Source organism: Malurus melanocephalus, unplaced genomic scaffold, assembly GCF_030028575.1.
Source record: "Malurus melanocephalus ecotype Western Australia unplaced genomic scaffold, MMel_1.1 scaffold_87, whole genome shotgun sequence".
Lineage (NCBI taxonomy): Eukaryota > Metazoa > Chordata > Aves > Passeriformes > Maluridae > Malurus > Malurus melanocephalus.
The window spans coordinates 1,288,191-1,304,235 of record NW_026623319.1 but is presented as its reverse complement, the minus strand read 5'-3'; the positions used below and the strand labels follow the sequence as shown (position 1 = coordinate 1,304,235).

The 16,045-nt window shown below is 39.0% G+C and overlaps 1 protein-coding gene across 7 annotated transcripts in view; it reads right to left on the bottom strand.

The window, feature by feature from the left end:
• The window catches only part of DOCK3 (dedicator of cytokinesis 3), a 181,046-nt gene that overhangs the window by 23,999 nt on the left and 141,002 nt on the right, over positions 1-16,045 (bottom strand). For 6 of the 7 annotated variants that reach the window (XM_057368019.1, XM_057368022.1, XM_057368020.1 and 3 more), the window contains exons 33-40: positions 14,448-14,533; positions 12,629-12,655; positions 12,411-12,506; positions 10,643-10,703; positions 10,059-10,152; positions 9,247-9,395; positions 4,576-4,662; positions 2,890-2,994 (exon numbers count right to left, since the gene is read on the bottom strand). In XM_057368019.1, the coding sequence (XP_057224002.1) occupies positions 2,890-2,994; positions 4,576-4,662; positions 9,247-9,395; positions 10,059-10,152; positions 10,643-10,703; positions 12,411-12,506; positions 12,629-12,655; positions 14,448-14,533 (705 nt within the window). The remainder of the gene's footprint in view (positions 1-2,889; positions 2,995-4,575; positions 4,663-9,246; positions 9,396-10,058; positions 10,153-10,642; positions 10,704-12,410; positions 12,507-12,628; positions 12,656-14,447; positions 14,534-16,045) is intronic. The other variant, XM_057368021.1, reaches the window with a different exon arrangement.

The window sequence follows — 16,045 nt, the reverse complement described above, 5'->3', positions numbered from 1 at the left end:
TTCTGGAAGTTTAAAGTCTCATACACACGATAACTAGAAGTAGAGGGAGGCTTTTCATTTTCATAAAACAATTAAAAAACCTAACAAACAAGAACAGCCTTTTATGTCTTGCATTTAAAAGCTGCAGTATATTCAAGAATGCTTTTTAAAATTGTTCTGGAAAAGGGATGTGGCCAAGCAGTTCTTGTAGCAAAATCAAAGAGAAAGTAGCAAAACTAGATCATAAAACATGGCCAAGGAGTTCAGTTATCTCTGGCTTTGCATTTCAACTTTCTGGAAAGGATCTCATGTTCTGGCTGTGACATGTGTCGCTTTGTATGCATCAGTCACAGCAGCCAATGGACTGGGAGAAGAATCACATGATGAATCTCGACAGTTCAGTCTGTAATGCTCAAACTTTGCAGCTATTATTAAATTTGGAGTGAGCCAATGTTTGAAGGTGAATCTCTTCATAACACTTAGTACATGCTCTGTTTTAGCTTTTGATTGCAGCAATCTAGAAAACTGTAAGCCTATAAATAAAGGTACTGTGATTCTAAAAATAATGCCCTGAAAACACCTCAAAGCTAAATTTAATAAGACTTTTCAGACAGATGCCAACACAAGATCTCAAAACTTGACTTGTCAGGCCTTACTTGAACTTCTGGTAGATGGAAGATATAGACAGTTTTAATTTAAATTTACTTATGTAGGAAGGCTAGAAATAGATGCAGAATTCATAGAAACATGAATAATGACTTTTCTAGACAAAGGGTTTTCACAAATCGAAGATGTAGAAAAAAGTGGCTGTTTTCTGTCTTAAGCTATACAGCAATAGAAAAAAAAATGAGAAAAGGGTTAGAAGTTATTTGATCACTTTAAATCACTCCCGTATCCATTTGAAGATTTTAAATCCATGTAAATCTTTTTCTTCTCTAGAATAGCTGCTTCCAATCTCTTTACAGTGTGATCCATGCTGATGTGACTGCTAATGGGCTTAGTCTGTGCTGCACAATGTGTATGCTGTATGGATCATTAGGGAGAGAAAGGAGGAGGATGACTTTTAATGAGATTGCTACATTAGTAATCTGCTATCAGAAGTACTGCTACCAAATATAATTGCAGAATTAACAAGGATTATAATTATGTACGCTCGTGTTCGTTGGTAATGTCTCCAGCCAAGGATCCACATTGTCACAGCACTTTGCAGGGAGGCAGGGCTGAGCACAGGAAACTCAAGCAGTGTCAAACACATCAGCCATGCAGGATCCCAGATAAAAGTGAGGATCCACAAGATAAAAAGATAAGCTCGAGTCACTAACAGTACTTCAGATATTAGGAATGCTTGTGTGCCACAATGACTTTGTTGTCACTCACTTGCTGAAACATTTGTTGTTAGATATAAAAAAGGARTTGTCAGTTTTCTCTGGAGATCTGCATGAAAGGGCAGCTCCTGGTTCACACTGCAGCACSTGTCTTTCCCTTGGATTCGTCTGCAGGGGTGTTCTACACACTGYTTCAGGCTGCTGCATTGTAAATCCTGTGAAGAGCAGCTGAGGGAGGAGAGGCTCAGACTGGAGAAAAGGAGGCTCAGGGGGGACCTTCTCACCCTCTGCAACTCCCTGATAGGAAGTGGCAGCCAGGTGGGAGTCTGCTTCCAAGAAACAAGTGGAGGAGGAGAGGAAATGGTCTCAAGCTGCACCAGGGGACATTCAGGTTGGACATCAGGAAGAATTTCTTCATTGAAAGGGTTGTCAGGTGTTGGAAGGGGCTTCCCAGGGTTGTGGTGTCACCATCCATGGAGGTRTTCAAGAAACAATTGGGTGTGGCACTTAGTGCCATGGTCTGRTTGACATGAAGGTGATTTGTCAGAGGTTGGACTCTGATCCTGGAGGTCTTTTCCAAGCTAAATATTCCTGTGATTCTCTTACTCTGGCACTGTTCACCTTCTAATAAAAAGAAGCCACTGCCCTTTATCCATTGGTGTTTTCTTCTCCTTTACTAATTTCAACTTGTCTTTATTGCTCCTGCCTGTTTCCTTTAAAAGACTGTAATTAAACCCCAGTGCTGAAATCCTTGTTAAAAAAACAGCTTTATAATCAGAAGGAAGCTTAAGAGGGCTTTTAACTTTCAAAATGGCTTGGCTTTATATGGCTTCATCCTGTGTACCTCAATTGGTGCCAGSTCTTGTGAAACCATTCCTTCAAAGAGAACACAAACCAGGCACCTCCAGTCCTTGAAAGATTCCAGTTACCTTGTCCTGTCATATTCGATGGCATTTGCCATCAATTTTCAAGCAGCTTTGGAGCAGTTGTCAGGTTATATTCCTTCCTTGCTCTGAGCTAGCAACAAGACATTGTATAAACAAATACCCATTTAAAGTTTGATTCCTCATTAGGAAAAGAAGAAAATTTCACTTTTAAAATTGATTGGTACATCAGCAGACAATGAGCTTCAAGTAARGATGTGTCCAAAGAAGCTGTTTGGCTTTTTGTTGAAGAGGGGAAATTTTCACTTGCACTGCACATAGTGTAACAGTCATCAGGCTGGGATTAGAATTCTGTCAAGTGAGACTTTTCTTAAAGTGTGATAATTTGAGATGATGAAAATTAGTTGTAATGACCCAACACTGCTGCAATACAGCATTTTGCTTAATATAGAGCCAATTTTTGCTGCATCTGCAGATCATCCAAAATTCACAGCAGCATGAGTCAAATTTCTGATCTCTGTTCCCAAGAATATTCCTAGTGGACCGCATCYTTCAGTTCAGGCAGCAAACTGTTTTTATTTGTGCAGGCACAAAAAAATATGCTGAATGGTAGACATCATACCTCCAAAACAAAAATACAAAGCTTAAACAGCTACTCTGAGCCCGGTCACTTTGTCACATCTCGTATAAGTTTGGCTTACCCGCAAGAAAAATGGGAATTTTCGACCATAAAAACCAACTCTGAAAAACTCTGGTTCTAAACGCTGCTGTTCCATGATATTGTCATAATAGGTAGCTTCCATTTTCTGTGGAGAAAAGAGATAGCTGCTATCAGACCCTTAGAGCTGCATTTAAAACATTAACATCTGAAGACTCATTAAAATATCACATTACTCTTTTAACCCCACAATTTTTTATGAAAAGACCAAAATTCTGTTAAAGATAAAAATTATTAATTAAACMTGTCTACGTGGTGGAGCAGAGTAGAATATTACCATACTCATTTTACATTTTGGGAGATGACATCTGAATTCTTCCTGGTTTATCTTATTTTAAATTAAACAGGTCTTGGATGTAATTTTCTTTGCATTGCAGAATTAATGGCAAAGCTGAGATTAAGATCAAGATCCACATTGCCTGGCTTACAGTGTCCTATTCTCTCCTACAGATCAAAATCCCTACCACTGCCTGGAAAATTACATCTAATTGGGTTTGCCTTAATTGAGTTGAGGGGCATGAAAAAGGATGAAACAAAATTAAATCTTCTACAGCTCTGTGCACCAGAAAGTTTAACATGGAAGGAAAAAGCAGCTGGAAAGAGAAAAAGGACTTTTCTCTAGTTCCAATAACTAGTTTTGTGGCACTGCGCCAACCCAGATCAAGAGTGGGATTTCCACACCCTTTGGCGCACGGAACCTCAGTTGAATTACACTGTAGAAAAAAATGGTTCTTCAAAAAGAACCACCTGTTTGAGACCATTGCTTCYACTGCAAGGAACCCTAAATTGGAATATTGCATCCTGGTTTGTGCTCAGTTCCCACACACATGAACTCCTTTTCTAGAAAGGAGAAGGCCCCACAATGATTGCAGGAAACATCAAGGAATGTGGTGGTGATGTGAATGGCACAGAGAGTGCACAGCCAACCTGGTCATGTGCTCTCTTTGGGAGCACTTTGGAGGTTCTTTAGAAGTGAAATTTATCAGACCTTGCTACACAGGTGTCTTCAGATAAAAATAAACTGGACTTTTAAAAAAGAGAATTTAAACTACTGTGYATAAGAATATATCCATGTAGCATAAATCTCTAATTTGGATACATGCATACCACCCCAGGGGACAGGAGATGAACTATTTCCACATTCAGGAAGTTTTAAAATAACAACAGGAACTTAAACTTTTTCTGATTAAAGCAAAATGCTTTAATCATGCATTAAATGCTGCAAATGTGCCTTGATTTCATCATGTTTGGTTGTACCAGAGGATCAGATCCCTGTAAACTGATAAGAATGCCATAAACATTTGCGTTCTTTATTCCTTCTCTCTTGTTCATCTTATCTCACTGAGGTACAAGCTGTCCTTGATTTTTTTGGAACTGAAATATCTATTAAAAACCAGGATATTTTATTCAAAAATATATGTAAATATACCATTGCAATAGCAAGCCCAGCTCCTGTTGGGGGTGTGCTGTCTCCATATACTCACAGAACTTTACTGCTGCCAGACTTTGGAATTATTTCAGTGGACCTACAAAGTCATCAATATGAATCAATGGCAAGGAGTCACTGTGAACATGTGGAGCTCTAYAGGGAATGTGATTATGTTTTAAATTCAGAATGCTCTGGGGAATGATCTAAGAGTCTGCAAGGAGAGAAAGTGCTGCTACTTACCCGGATCCAGCTGAGGCTCTGGTAATCATAGAGACTCTCGTACTGGATGGCCAGTTCTCGGCACAGCGGGATGCCGAACTCCCAGCTCTGCGGGGCCAAAGCAAATCACACTCACAGCAAACACAATGCTACTGCCAGCTCAGCTGAGGAATATGGAAACTCAATTCTGGGAGTTCATTTGGTATGGCAGAGATTAGATGTGAAAATGCAATGCGATGAAACCATTTCCATTAAATAGCAGATCAATTCCTTCTAAAAGATGGGAACAGAAGCATATGTTCCGTGGAAATTATACACACATGCTGCTTGTTCTGACAGTTCATTTATGAGACTGGGAACTTATATGGATAAAGATAATAAAACTAACAATTTTTCTTCTTGCTAGACACCCCTTCAACCCACCCCCAACAGCTCTTTGCTTCCTGCACTAGAACTCCCTGGAGTACAGTTAGGGCTTGGCTCCCCAACAAARTGCTCCCCTTCCCAGGCTGCTCCTTCCCACTGAAAGCACAAACTGTCAGGCAGTGGGAACAYTGCAATACACAGACAAAGCATCCTCAGAACTGATCTGAACTTCCTCAGATTACTGCACTGAGTCAATATCCATATTCAGAAAGTCACATTCATTTCTTCAGCTCCCAATCCCACACAAYAAATCTCCCCTAGCATACCATACTCATCATCCTAGAGGTCAGGAGGGAGAGACCCACTTTGGGCACAACCACACTGAGAGGAAGACTCTCCKGTTACCTCACATGGCTTTTTGGAGAGCTCATTTTACACTGAAATCTCCTCTTCCATCACCTTTTACCTGCACAGACAGAAAGCCTTTTGGCTGTTTCTTACCACACTTATGGTAAAGGATTTAGAACACCAAGGTCTCAGTTGAATCTTTACTGGATTAGTTTTTATTATGCATTACTGGGCTAATTTGCCTGTTGTTTTACATGGGACCCTGCTGTAGTGAAAACAAAATGAATGTGTGAGTTAGACTATCACCTTAAGTTTTAAGAACATTAATAGCAATATTGTAAATTATTGCTAACAGTCATTGACAGTAATTATGTAAAATACTAGCACTTAAGATGGAAATAAGTTTATCTGGTGCCATGTACCTTCACATAAAAAAGTGAATCTCTACACTGTTTGATTTAGTATGTGAGGYACTTTACAGTGTTTCCCTTTAAGCCCACATTTGTAGTGTCCATTCTCTCATCCTTACTATCACTTCCTTTCTACAATTCTTTAGCTTCAGTTAATTAMAAAAACTTMAATAAAAACCTGYTAAATAAAAAACTATCAGAATCAATTTGGATATTCTGATAGTATTTGTAGTTTGGGACAATGGGAGTMCTGRGCTTTATTTATATCAAAACAAGRGATAYAATAGAAAAGGAACTGAAAGACCARTTTCTTGACTACTYTGAAAATTACTGAGGTATTTGTGATATCAAATTAACAATTTTTGCCAAGGGTTGTCAAAGTACATGACACACAAACTGATCCASTGAATTGGGATCAACAACAGTGTTTGTATTTGCAAACTCCAACACCACTGCATTTTTTATAGGTTACAACATTCTTCACAGAGATATTATACATAAATTTTCAGTCCTCAGCTGATCTATGTTCACTTGAAAGGATGGGAAAAAAAGTCTCTTCTAAAACATCTGGTCAGGAATAAATGGCTTTTTCACACAGAATGTGAGCAGTCTTACTTCCAAATGGGATGCTGTGACTAAAGYCTGCCTAACTCTCTAATCTGTGTTTTGGACAGAAGCAGAAAGCTCACTGGCTGTTTTCCCTCCAGGTGATCTGAGCAGTGTAACCTTTTCATGCTCCTTTTCTGATGTCAATTAAATTAACAACACATAACCACATCTGATTTCTCTTTATACTGCATCTTCTACATATGATTCCTGTCATCCTAACTCRGGCTCTCTCTTTGTTTCAGTTTCCACACCAAGAAATTTCACTGTGCTAGCTAAGTATTCTGCAGGTACAAGATGAGCTAGAGAAGTGAAGACAAACAATACAGAGGTAACTTCTTAAAGAGAAAAGAGTTTACAGGTATTTGAAAGGAAAAAGAATGCATGGATTTCCAAGTCACTGGGAGCTTCAGTTTTGAAATCTGTGATGTTAACGAGTCCCTCTTCAAATAACTTCCTGATGTCTCTACTGGTAATTTCCCTCATTAGTGCTTTCTGTTTTGCTGACCTCGATGTGTTTGCATATTGTTATTACTTGAAAGCCACATTCACAGGACGTTTATTGCAGCTTTCTCCTGTGGCACCAGAGCTCTCAGCTGACTGCACACAGGGGGGCACAGGTAGAGACAATCAACCCTTCTGTATGCCAGCCTTTATTTACTCACATCCCAATACGCATGTTTCTTTTGGAAATAGGATTCCCATGAGGGTACACAAGAGAAATTATTTCAAATGYTGGGTGTGGAGCAGATGATCAAAAACTAAGTGTTTTAGGAACACCATTTTGAGTCTCTATGCAACTTGGCTGGCACTAAGGAGATCAGAGCCTGTGATGCCATGGTAGGAGCTGGTCAGAACTGTCAGTTAATAAATTGAGCAGTGATCTGGACAGAAAAGGGTTGTGTAGTTTTCAAGTTATGTGCAGAAACATGATCAGGGTTCAAACTGTTCCATTCACAGATGTCTTCAACTAAAGAACTTTGAGTTTTAACCGATGAAATTGTAACTACAAGTTAAAAATACCTTCATTTATGTTACGTTGCACACGCTGCCAGCTGAGCCATAAACCAATTCACAGCATAGCAGAAATCAGCAGGAAGGGGCACATGACCAGTGAAGGCTAAAAGGGCTTTGGAACACCATGTTCCTTCCCAGCACAGGGCTGCTGCTGATGCTGCTGAGAGTGGGAGTCACTCAGTTCTGCCCCCACTGCAGCACTCCAGGCCTGCCATGGGCTGTGCCACTGGCATGTCACAAGACACCCTTGTGGCCAGTTTTCCTCCCCTGTTCCTGTGCTGAAAAGATTTTCCTATTAACAAATGCAGAATTTTTACACCCTTTACACTCTGCCTTGATACCCTCACTTGGAAGAGGCCAGGAGCAGCATGAGAAATGGAACTTTGGCTATGCAACTGAAGGACAACCAATCCCACTCTGCAGAACCTGAGGAGGGACCATCACAGGGTAGTGCAGAAAGAAGCTGTCAGACACAAATAGAGGGAAGCAGCTTTCTTCCATTCTCTGAGCTGTTCCCTGTCACACAGCAAGTGTGCTGAAAAGGAGGATTTGGCTTCTCAGCATCTTTCCCTTCCACAGTCTGAGTGACATACACACTGCTTAAGTGGATTATTTAATCATTSAGCTACCATTTGTAATAAAGGAGGATTAAAACACAAATCAAGTAACTCAAAAAACATGCAGAGGGGAGAAAACCTCAAGAGGTTAACACTATAATCTGTTAGGAGTTTTACAGCCTAATTACATCATTCAGTTTTTACTCTCCTTCACTGTATATATGGATTCCCTGTCTTTTTTTTTTTTTAAATAAAGGCTAACTTGCTTTCCATAGTGTCTCTATYATCTTTGTCTAGTCAGTCAGTATAATACTGCAGTATTTGCACAAGCTAGTAATTTAGTTTTAAGTGCAGTCTGAAAAACCCTGAAAATTTGTGAAATGAGAGAACCRTATGCAGTGTTATCGCAAAAGAGAAACTCTAGCAGACAAAAAAACCTTAATCCCTTCCTCCTAAATGAGCCATTTCTTCCTTCACACAGGAATCTGATTTTCTTTTGCAGGTTCTGTAGAGAATCTTTCTGCCATATGCAACTCTCTATTATCAGGACTAGGAAAGAATTATCTGTAATGGCAGTCCAATATGAACCAACTCGTATTTGTATTTAATGCTACAGTCATTGCCATCACAGGCAAAATCAACCCTGAGGCACACATACAGATATTATTTCCCCAGAACATAAGCTGTAGGAAYTTTCCTACAGAAGGGAAAAATTTGAAAATATTTGAACAGATGATACCATTTTTAAGGTTCACCTCTGAAATGTTCCCAAAAAGGMATGACACAAGGAACTAAAACATCTACCTCTGCAGTAATTGAAAAAAAAATACAATTAACTTAGAAAACCCATACTCAATATATGAAATTGAAATGGATTGATTTTTTTTTTGTGCAGTGGATGGAACTGCACTTTAATTGAAAATCATTTTAAAATAACAGYGACACTGAAAGGACTTAAATCTTTATTAATAAAGAGACCCCCACGGCACTTTGCCTGCCATTTCCTTGTGTAGGTTAAGCACAAAGCAAGTCCTAAAGTGAGTCATAGCACAGCAGCTTGCATTGACTGCTATAAAATGCAATCCCACCCCTCAAAAGCTGAGGAACTGGCATTCTGCCACATCAGCTGATCCAAGGCTTGGTTTAAAGATTGTTTAAAAATGTTTTGGTGTTTGTCCTGTTGGTCKCCCTAGCCCATTCCAAATGCCACAGATAAAGCAATACCTTTTCTCATCTGTTCTTTTGCCCAGAGAGCCAATTTATCATGTTATAAACCCTTTTGATACAAATTTACTTCCAGACTACTGAACTGAGATGATGGCTTGCAAGCCCTAGGTCAGTCAGGAAAAGGGAAGGAAGCTGCTGGAAGAGAGAAGAAGTTGGCATACCTTCCCTTTGTTGAAGTAATGGATAATCTTACGGCACAGACCTTCCTTACGTTGCCACTCTGACTGAGATGGGTAATGCAGGAACTCTCTCAGAGGTCTGTCCTCCCACTGAAGCAACTCACAGTACAAAAGCAAAGTGAATGCAGCCTCTGCAGGAAAGGCAATTATGGAACACTGAATCAATGACAGCAAATAAACACAACCAATACCAAAAGGTCACAAACCTGCTTCTGAAACAGTCTGCAATTTCTGATGTACACTTTGTGAAAAAAAACTCAGGTCTTAGAGGGCCATTAAATTACTTAAAATAGCAGCACATGAATTTTAGGTACAAATATGTTAAGTTGCTTTTTACCAGCTACTTGATTTAGATTCACAGTCAGATGTTCAGATCTGTAACTAGATTTAGGGCCTGCAGCTGTAAACACAGCTTGGACAACACAGTCTGTACATGTTCCAAGTGCTCCCTCAGCATTACAATGCAAGGGAATATGACAAATGATAACATAATGGTGGTTTTACTAATCTTCCTCTAAATTGCATTCCACTGTTGGGATTTTTTTTTTTTATCTATCTTGTTCAAAGAACACTTCAATGTAAAATTTGGAGTGTAGTGCAATGATCATGTGGGTATAAACAGACAGTATTTAACTTGAGGGAAGGAGCTGGGCCTCAGCTTCTTGCATTCCTAACTGCCATAACTGATTCATGCAAATTTTTTCCAAAAGAATGAACCAGATATTATATAACATTGGGAGAGTTAAAAAACGTCATGAGGATGTCAAGCAGACTGTGTGGAATGTCTCCCTCACCTGTGTAGTTCTCCGCCTGCAGATGCATGTCACACAGCTTGTGGATATAGCGGATGTACATCTCCTCCTTATTAATCTCAGATTTGTAGAAATTCTGTGCAAGAAAAAMCAGAGTTGTTACTCTTGAGACTCTYCCTTCATTCAAGCACTCAGCAGCATCTGTGCATGTRCAAAGTTATTGAAAAGAGAGTATGTTCTTAGTAGGAAAGAAAAGCAATAATTATTTTCACATTCACACTCATCTAACCCACTAATTTTATTGTGGCATGTTTATTTTTCAAAATGAAAGTAGTCAGAAGCTGAAAGAAGAGATAAAARAGGTCGTGGAACCTCTGTCACAGGGATACCCAGAACTCAGCTGGACACAGCCCTGAGCAGCCTGAGCTATCTGSCCGTGCTTTAAGCAGCAAGTTAGACCAGAGGCCTCCAGAGGATCCTCACAATCCTCATATTTCTCTTCCATCATCCCAGTGCTTGGATTCTGAAGCTACATGTGCCAGACAGAGATTCCTATCCCAGCCTTTCCCATCCCAGTTTCAACAATATTGCACAGTATCACAAAGAGATAAAGGAAACATCTTTACCATAAGGTTAACAGTGCAGCCAATTTTCTTGTTTTCAGTTTCATCTCCTTTCATACAGTCCCTAAGAAAGCAGAGCAATGTTGAAACAAACATCTGCAAAAACAGTTCTTTAAAAATAATTCTGGTGCTGTCTWATCTTCCAGAGCTTCCCTGGATGACAAACAACAGATAATCATATACTTCATTTTCTAAAGTTCCTCTAAGAAAAATTTCCATATTATAGCTTAAATGATGTGAAAACTGAGTGTCCACTTACATGTTTGCATCTGAGAACAAGCACTTGAAATGACTGTTTCTTCATTTCTTACAAGAATTTGAACAAAAATCAGATAACGGTGGTCAAAAATAATTTGAATGCAAGATCTACTATAAAAGTAAAAAACCCTTATTTAACCACATGTAAACATTTAGTCCTAGTCAAAGGGTTGACTTCCATAAATGCAGCTCTGCAGCGTGGTGTGGCACACAAAGATACAACCTGAAGGATTTAGGCTAGATTTCTAACTTCTGCATAGGTAAGTTAAATCACAAAATTTATCTTTAGTTTCTGAAATATTTTAGAAATTATTTCTATTCAAACARTATAAGAAATTAAATTTTTAAAGTAGTGACACAGCAAACTATCTTGCAAACTATTACTGCTACTGACTGGCAGCTGGACTCTTAAGGGATGCCTGTGTTTTTACAAATTCCACATTCCAGTGCCCTGTTCTGTTCTAGGAATGAAAAATCTGCTGCACATTGAAAATCAATTAAAAACTGGTATGTGTTTCTTAATTTCCATTAAGCATGGAAATGTGTATCTGTGTGTCAAAGCTGCCTTGCTGCAGCTTTTTATTATTAAAAAAAACAAAACAAAACCAAAGAACACACGACACCCCCCCACACTGCCGTCCCCCAAAACCAACCAACCAACCAAMCCCCAAACAGCTCCCCTGCATTCCCTTTAAATGTGTCTCCAGTACCTGGTTGTGCACAGTAGTTGTAGAGAATTTGTTGCCAGGAAAAAACCAGGAGATTGGATCAAGGTGGGATAACAAAAAGAGTAAACTAAAAAGCACAGAAAAGGATTTGGGACTGCAGAACACCCAGCCTAGTCAGAGGGTTTCACCTCTAATGAGCAGCAGCAGAAGAAAAAACTATTTGAACTCCTGTCAGTAGGCTAAAGATAGAAATATCTGGGGCAGTTCTATATAGGTTCAAACTGTCTATTATTAAAAAAAACCCTCTGAGTGTGTGTATATATATAAATCTAAAGTTAAAATATTTTCTTCTAACTAAGTCAAAGCTCAGCTGCATTGACACAACAGTCCTGCAAACTTCAGTCCAAAATGAAATGAAGGCTGCCTAATTTATAGCAAAATCTTGCCCGTGAGCCAGCAGCTGACATGTCAGAGTTCCAGATGGAAGTTCTCCAGCCCTGCAGGAGGCATTCAGCACACCTTGGTTCAGTGAGGCTTTGGGGATCACTCTTGCATTTAGCATTTCTTTTGCTGAATTAGGTGAGATCATTTCAGTGATAAAAGGAATTAATGCTTTAGCAACCTGACTAAATCTTAGTACAAAACCATGAGGAATGAGCACACAAGAATGAGAATTAGTGCTCTGGAGGTACGGGTTTGGGATGTTTGCTCAGAACCCAGCAGTGATGAGTGAGGCTTGAATGTGTGCAGCTTGACAGTCAATAAAAATATTCCCTGTAGGAATTTGGTACTGGGTCTTTACAAACTTCTTAGGCTTAGAATGTGTTATTGCTGGTGCCAGATACCTGTAGTCAAGCAGACGCTCCATGAGACGAGTGACGGATGTGACAAAAGAGATTCCAGTCTCCCGCCAAGTTTCCTGCTCAATCTTCTCCAGCAAACTGTTTGGAGATGGAAAGACAGCAGGTGAGGTTTCCAGAAACATGGTTCAGTGCATGCAGGCTGAGACAGATGACTTGGTTTATCCCTCATAAAACAAATTACAAAAGAATTACCATCTTACCTGGGATAAGGCCCAAAGAGTTGGGTTCTACTCCAGGCAGCATGAAGCAAAGACAAGGAAATTACAGAATTGACAGGAGAAGGAAAAATATCCTCAAATTGCCATTTAACAGATATGAAAAAGAGAAAAACTCATGGCAATACTTGATTCCCATATTATTACATCTAGCTTAAATACTACTAACAGCAGTCAGAAATTAATCCAACTCTACTGCAAGTATTTCTTCTTTGCTCATCCCTCCATAAATTTTCATCTCTAATGAGCAACCAACCAACCCTGAATGACAATGTATATAAACCAGAAATAAAAGCAACCTGCTCCTGCCTAGCATAGACAATACAGTGAGCACCCATCTCACATAGCTGTGAAGGAGGAGAGAAGGCTGGAACAAAAACCATAAACATTGTGTTTAAAAAGCAAAGAAAGAAAGCAAATTTACATGCCAGTTTCCTGAAATTGGATTTCCAGTCAAAGAACTTGCCATTTCTAGAAAGAAATTCCATTGGGTGTCACATTCTCAGAGGAAGCATCTCCAGTATGGGATGATCTGCAGCTGAGGGAGCCATTCCCTTTTTAGCAGTATAGTTAAGACACTAGAATTCAGGGTCAACTGTTTTTTTTCACACAGTATTTACTAATTGGTGGAATTGTTTCCTCAAATTGTTTCCTCATATTTTCTCAGACAAGTCAATGGCAAATAYAAACTAAATGGTTGCTGGAATTCCAGGCTGTGTTTATTGGTAATACATCCAATCACTATAATCTAAAAATAAGTAAAAAGCTACACCCCTTGAATTTTTAACATCTAAAGAAACAAAAGTCTTCAACTAGAGCAAAGGTACACTATTCCTCAGGTGAATAAACAAAAAAGATGCTTCCTTTCCCTTATGCCTGAAATAGACTTACATTATCTGTACACAAAAGATCCAAGACTTCCCAAGGCTGAATATACACAAATCCAAACAGAATACATTTCCATACTCCTGAGGATAAGCACATGGGATGGGCAGGCTTATCTAGCTTGAAATGAATGAACGTGCAATTGCAAATTCAGAAACAGAATTACTGGTTCCAGCAAAACAAAGTTTTATGCCTGAAACAGCCAGTGTGCTACTGGGGGCCATGTAAAATTGCTTGGAATACAGGGTTAAAATTCTGCCACTGGTCTCTCTGGCTCACAGAATGTTAAAAAAATTGGGTTAACTGCTCTGAACTGTCAGAGTTCAAAATAATTCCTTTAGAAATAAACTAGCAACACTTAAAATTTGGAGATTGTTCAGTAATCAAAGATAGTGAAGTGTAAAGTCTGAGATAAAATCTTCAAGTTTATYGTTCTGAGTACAAATTATTAGTGTGAAAGAGACTGGAAAAACAGTCACAATGGACTCTGAAGGAAAGCAACTGGCAACCAAAACATGGCCTTCAAAAGTAGGAGGAAGCAAAGGAAAATGCTGAGGAAAATCTCCTTTGCTCTAACAAGGCCTGACTCAGTAGATAGTGCACTGCCTCTCTAAACATTTATAAGGCCAGGATCTCACTCACTGCTATGGAAAGGGAAGGGCACTGGCTCCTCTAGCAAATGAATTTTTGATAGGAGGATCATAACCTGGGCAGCATTTTATTAGGTGTCACAGAGAGAAGACAAAGAAGAATGTAGGTTTCTATATTATTTCCAGAATTACTTYGCTGAGCCATTCCATGGAAACCTGCCAGGAAGCCCTTTCCTGCCCTCTCTGAAGATCTGTGGCTGCACAGATCAGTGCCTGTCCTCTTTCAATGGCCCTGCACAACACGAGGAGCACGAACTGGCAAAGCTTACAGCAGGCTGAAGAGTTCCCTGTAGTTCTCATCACCTTTTCCTTCGGACACCAGGCTGTCCAGCTTATCGATCAACTCGGCTTCCACCTGCAGGAGAAACCAAATCCATCACTCAGACACACTTCCAATGAACCAGCACATCAGCTAAACTGGATCYTGAACTAGACCAGGATATCCAGCAGCACTGCTCTGCTGTGGTGGTTTTGCTGGTGGGTAATTGATTTGCAATCACCCAGGCATCATTATATTGGAAGATTATTTGTTCATTAAACCCCACTTAAAGCTTCTCTATGATTATATGACATTTACTTTTTCTTTCATTTTATATAAAAGGCCACACCAGCATCATTATGTTCCTGTTAGAAAGATTTCGAATACATATTAATTCCCACCCTAAATAYCAAGTGTGGTATCTGATATTCTCATAAAATTGATTCAAGTGCAGAAATGGATGAAACACTAAACAAAACAATTTCATGTCAYCAGAAATCTTGCAGAAAACAGTTTCACTGCTAGTGAAGACAGAGGTCCCTAAAGGTTGAAACCATTTGCAGAAATATGGCTTGTTTTTATTTAAAGACAAKCATTGTTTGAGCTTCTCTACATTTTCCAGCTGCTAAATTGCAAAGAAAGTAAAGATGTGAAGGAAAAGCAAATCAGCCAGTGGCTGATGCCAAATGGACTTGGTACTCTTGCTGCTGAAATCATTAAAGGGAGACCTGATTTCATYCCTGAATCAGACTGTATTGTTATCCAGCCTTGCTGAAAAAACAACCTTGTTAAAACATGAGCTACTGAAAAAAGCAAAAAAGGGCTTGAAAATGAATTTCCAGGGTTTTTATATCTTCTGACAAACAAGTGATATTCAAAAGGTGAAGAGAAGCTTACAATTAAAAACCCCTCCCTTTGTTTGTGATCTGCAGTGACAACAGGAATGAGTAATGCCTGTCCAGCTATCCAGCATTATATTGGAAGGTAAGTGACTCCCTGGTTCCAGCAGATAATGTTAATGAGGTTTATTATCTCTTGTGGCATTTAACTATTTATTTTGATCTTAGCAATAGAGATAATTATTTCATCTTTAGCCTCAGAAAGTTACAATATATACTTCATAGAACAGTGCGGAAATTTGTTCCACAGGTAATTTTGAMATATTCTTGAGGCTGTAGTTTGGAATACATTAGTGAGTGTAAAAATTAAATGAAGATTGTGAAGAGTTCATCTCGATACAGTAAATATAAATAGGCCCAGAAACTTGAAGGTGACYGTAGGTGCTTATAACTGCAAATGCCAGAGAAAGACTGGTTTTATTGTTATGCAAAAACAAACAAAAAAAARGCTATTATCAGAATGCTATTACAATAATAATAATAATAGTAGTAAATAATAACAATTGTAGCAATCATGGGAGTTGAAGAGGAAAATAAATAAGCTCCTGATAATACTTTTTCACACAGCCTTTAATAGATCAGGTTATGGGAGAGGTCTGCCATTCTCCTGGAATGATAGATTAGATCTGGCATTTTAATGACTATGTGAATAATTAATCACATGAATTATGATAATTTAATGGTGATTTACTCCTTCAGAGCACTTCTC